This window comes from Penaeus japonicus, unplaced genomic scaffold (genome assembly GCF_977035675.1).
Source record: "Penaeus japonicus unplaced genomic scaffold, GWHDUDI00000001_assembly GWHDUDI00000022, whole genome shotgun sequence".
Taxonomy (NCBI): domain Eukaryota; kingdom Metazoa; phylum Arthropoda; class Malacostraca; order Decapoda; family Penaeidae; genus Penaeus; species Penaeus japonicus.
The window spans coordinates 32655359-32660358 of NW_028234424.1; the positions used below are offsets into that span (position 1 = coordinate 32655359).

General features: G+C 39.4%; 1 protein-coding gene across 30 annotated transcripts in view; it reads right to left on the reverse strand.

Annotated features, from left to right (window-relative positions):
* bru3 (CUGBP Elav-like family member bruno 3) overlaps positions 1-5000 on the reverse strand; it is a 623467-nt gene that overhangs the window by 1881 nt on the left and 616586 nt on the right. For all 30 annotated transcript variants that reach the window (XM_086549840.1, XM_086549837.1, XM_086549835.1 and 27 more), the window contains 3 exons: positions 3299-3457; positions 2878-3031; positions 1-2457 (listed from right to left, as the gene is read on the reverse strand). The exon at positions 1-2457 is cut by the window's left edge and continues 1881 nt beyond it. In XM_086549840.1, the coding sequence (XP_086405966.1) occupies positions 2904-3031; positions 3299-3457 (287 nt within the window). In that variant the 3' untranslated portion in view covers positions 1-2457; positions 2878-2903. The remainder of the gene's footprint in view (positions 2458-2877; positions 3032-3298; positions 3458-5000) is intronic.

Below are 5000 nucleotides of genomic sequence, written 5' to 3' on the forward strand. Positions count from 1 at the left end.
CTATCAGTCGGCTAAGATCAGATATACCCTATAATGTAAATTACTCATGTATTGTCATTCATAAGGTGTCTTCCTTAAAATGATGCTATCATTATTTTTAAAATTGTCTTTCACCATTCATATTCACTTTTCTGTTTGTCAATAACATTAACAACTATCAATAACAAGCATACCTGGTCCAGTTCACATACCTAGTCTACCTACCAGTCTTCTCTATGGTCACAGCTCAGGTAATGAACACTAAATGACTATGTACTCCATGCCAATTTAGTAATGGAAACCAGTTGATCAACATAATTTGTATTTACATCTAATTATACTAGTCAATTTACTGTCATAATCCAGCTTGTAACATAATTCTAACTATATTCAGATATCAACTGGCAGTTAAAGCTTAATTACTTAATTACAGCACAGCTGACTCTAATAACTCCAATCAGCAACTACTGTCTGAGGTCAAGTCTAAATTGACAGTTGAAGTCCAAGTGAAAGATGACTAGGGAAAATAATTTCTTCTGGAGGCAGTCATGGAACATTCCAAATGCTACTAGGTCTCCTCCCAAGAGGAAGGGAGGCAGTCTTGTTACGTTCATGATGCAAGCAGTCTCCTCCGTGCATTCATGGGATGATCTGAGTCTCCTCCACAGTCGCAAGGAGTGTCATGACACAAACAGGATGCAGGCAGTCTCCTCCACAAAGCAACCATAATATAATTTAGCCTGACAGTGGTGCGTATGTACATATTGGACTAGATATGCTATGTCAGAGAAACAGCTTCATTTTTTTTTCAGAAATTAGTAATTCTTACTCCTAAACCACGAGGGTGTATAACATGTAAATATATGAAATGAATAAAATAGACCAGGTAATGGAGAAATCATCTTGAACTCTCTTGGCACATTTCTGTCAATGGTTCAAAAGTTATGTGTATGTATGACATATAGTATTATAAGAGAAGAGAAGTAATCAATACCCAAGACTGCAGGTAAAACAATAATAATGACTAGATGGAATGTCTGAGATCATAGATGAAAGATCGCTGCAAACTGTAATCTTTTAAAAAAATAACAAGTACACCTTGACTAGAAAATAATGCCACTTTGATCTGACAAACATACAGATGTCTAAAAATCTAAGCCACAAAGAAATGCACAAATCTTATTAAACCATTGGATACAAATGATTTAAAAATATATCATGATATAAAATTGACTGGAGATAAGCGTTAGTACCCTTAGTCTAGTGAATATGCTATCCACTGTACACATGATCAAATGCAGGGTCAATAGTCCTATAAATTTTACCTTCAGCTTATATACAATGTGTCTTTATGAGACTTCCTCTATACTTGAAAGCTATCTAGCGCTTTAAACTATTTATCTATAGGCATCTACAGGTATAGAGAAGCTAATCCTCTAGTTTGACACTAGACTAGGGGCCTCTGAACCCTTTGAGGCCATCACTTTGGTTGTCCAACTGTGGAGCTGGAAGAGACCTCAACGCCCTGGTCTGGTGGGGTCCTGGAACCCCGCCCGGCCACACGGCACACACAAGATGGCGTGAGGAGCACCAGTGCACACGGCGTCACTGCTATGGAGGCCCAGTTTCGAGCTAAGCACTTGTGGACAGCACGCCCACAGACTACCAGGTAAAAACATGGGCGAATACCGAGCCATGACAGACGACAGCCAGGGAGTGGTGGCTGCGTGGGTGCCCGGGCACAGCGCAGGGCGTGAGGCAACAGACACGAGACACGCAACACTTAGTACCCTGAAGGAGCAACCCGTCAGCGGGGCGGGTTAGGACACATCCTGTGCTGGGAGATCCAAATCACCCGGCCAACTCGCACAAAATGGCGTACAGCTGATAGAGCGTGTCTTAAGTATACTACTATTCTTAACAATATGATATAGTTGAAATATTATGATACGTAATATAACTTTAACAGAAGGCTTATTAATATTAAAAATATTGTTTCCATACTCTCAGTAATAACATGGCTATCAACATGTGAGTGGAGAGGGACATACAGCCCCAGTCCTTTTTGGTACCGTGCCACAGCTAGGTACAACGTATATACAGTTTGTGTACACAGCAGCCCAGGCCTCAACTGTGGACTTACTATACCACTTTAAGCATTAAATATTGTGACAGCCTGTTCTTCAGGGTCTGTCTCACTTTTGCCACCAATGAGGCCTTCTGACGCTAGTGTAGCAACTCAAGCTCTCTGGACTCGTATATGTAGCACTTGTTGTATAGAAATATGGGAATAATGTTCATCTTGCAGAGGAAGTTAAATTTTTTCTAGTATTTTTCTTCGCTTTTTTTTTTTCTTTTTTTTTTTTTTCTTCTTATCGCCTAAGCTTTGGATTCCTAATACTTGATATAAATGTCATATTCAAGCTATGATAAACACGGAGCCATCTTCTTGAAGAACTGATTCACCGTTGGATACCCCTGGAAAAAAGAAGAGTAATGAAAATACGTTATCGATGAATATATACATGTATCTACTTTACAGCAACTAAAACTTAAGTATCTATCTTACTTAATTCTGTGTGAGATTCAACTTAATGCTATATAAGCAATATAATTTTGCAAATTTTACAGATCTGCTGTACTTGTTAAATTGTTTTAGTAGTAATTACAGTCCTACTTCTTGAAAGAGTGAGCTAAAATAATTATATATTTACTGGTACTATAAATCTAGCTAGCTCATAATAACAAACTGACTGATACAAAACCAAAAAAATTCATATCTATATAAAATGTATGTTTATCAGAGTATAGTGCTATGCATCATATAAGGTACCTTATTCCTAGCTACAAGATAATAGAACAAAAAGTCTCGCAGACAGAATGCCTCTCATCTCTTACCTGGTCTCCCCTACTGAGTGCGGCCGTTAGTAAGGTCTATTGGCATCCTTGGGTCGCTTGAGCTGAACCTTTAGACGCTTCATGCCAATCTGGAAGCCATTCATCGCCTGGATTGCAGCCTGAGCCGAGGCAGGGTTGTCAAAACTCACGAAACCTGTTTGGGGGAAAGGAAAGAAGTCTTTTAGGAAGAATGTAAAAGCAGTGTGGGGAAGGGAAGAATTCTTTTAGGAAAAATATGCATTTGTCTAAAGCATATGGCTAATGACTAGTTTTTATATTAAACTTGCATGAAATGCACAAAACTAATATGAAAAATAAACAACTTTTGCAGCAAAACTGATGGATTAAATAAGATTAAAAGAAATGTGACAAACACACAAAAAAATTCACAAGTGTTAATAACTTGTGGAATCCCACTTACCGAAGCACTTGCTCTGGTTGGTGGCTCTGTCAATAAAGACCTTGGAGGAGATAACATTTCCAAAGGGAATGAACATCTGCATCAGCTCAGCATCACCGAACTCCTGTGGCAGGTGGTAGATGAAGAGATTGCATCCCTCTGGTCCCGAGATGGAGCAACCTGTGTGGGAAAACCATATGAATTACTGAGCCGTGAGGAACAGAGGAAGGAATAATTTGCCTGCCGAGAGCGAGAGAGAGAGAGAGAGAGAGAGAGAGAGAGAGAGAGAGAGAGAGAGAGAGAGAGAGAGAGAGAGAGAGAAGAGGAGAGGAAGGAGAGAGAGAGAGAGAGAGAGAGAGAGAGAGAGAGAGAGAGAGAGAGAGAGAGAGAGAGGAGAAGAGAGAGAGAGCGGGGGAGAAGGGAGAGAGAGCGAGAGAGAGAGAGAGAAAAAGAGAAAAAGAGAGAGAGAGAGAGATAGAGCGAGAGAGAGAGGGAGAGAGAGAGAGAGAGGAAGGGAGAGAGAGAAAGAAAGAAAGAAAGAGAAAGAAGGAAAGAGAGAGAGAAAGAAAGAAAGAAAGAAAGAAAGAAAGAAAGAAAGAAAGAAAGAAAGAAAGAAAGAAAGAAAGAAAGAAAGAAAGAGAGAGGAAGAGAGAAAGAAAAAGAGATAGAGAAAGAAAAAGAGAGAGAAAGAGAGAGAAACAGACAAACAGACAAACAGACACAGAGAGAGAGAGAGAGAGAGAGAGAGAGAGAGAGAGAGAGAGAGAGAGAGAGAGAGAGAGAGAGAGAGAGAGAGAGAGAGAGAGAGAGAGAGAGAGAGAGAGAGAGAGAGAGAGAGAGAGAGAGACAGAGAGAGAGAGAGAGACAGAGAGGCAGAGAGAGCGAAAGAATGTGTGCGTGTGCATGAGAGAGAGAGAGAGAGAGAGAGAGAGAGAGAGAGAGAGAGAGAGAGAGAGAGAGAGAGAGAGAGAGAGAGAGAGAGAGAGAGAGAGAGAGAGAGAGAGAGAGAGAGAGAGAGAGAGAGAGAGAGAGAGAGAGAGAGAGAGAGAGAAAGAGAGAGATAAAGGTAAAGACAGAGAAAATGAAAGGAAAAAGGAAAGGAAAATAGAATGAGGAAGAGAAACAATGAAAAATATAAAGAAAGGGAAAGAGAAAGAGAAAGATAGGGAAAGAGGAAGAGAAATATAGAGAAAGAGAGAGACAAAGGAGGAGAAATATAGAGAAAGAGATGAGAAAGAGGAAGAGAAAAGAGAAATGTTGAAAAAGAAAAATATATAGAAATAGAGAGAAATAGGAAGAGAAAAGAGAAATATTGAGAATGAGAGACACAGAAAAAATATATATAGAAAGAGAGAGAAAGTGAAAGAGAGAGAGAGTAGTTGCTCGTGGACGGGTGGATTGTCGTTGACCAAAGGGAGAAAAGGAAGTGTGAATGGAATGATAAAGAGATAGAGAGAGAACACGAGCAAGATGTGCCTTGGAGAGCTAGCATGTCATGGTAAGTTTTAATAATCCTTCTACTGATTTTCTTGGGAGGAAAAAAGTATCACAGATATTGATGATTGTGGCTGTATTTGATGTGGTTATCTATGTACTGATAATACCCCTTATCTATATTGTACATCTCTATCAAATCACCTTTAATAAATGACCATTCTAAGGCACAGGAAAATTGGGTTTAAAAAAATTGAATATCCTTTTTAAGTTATAGAAACAGTAATTT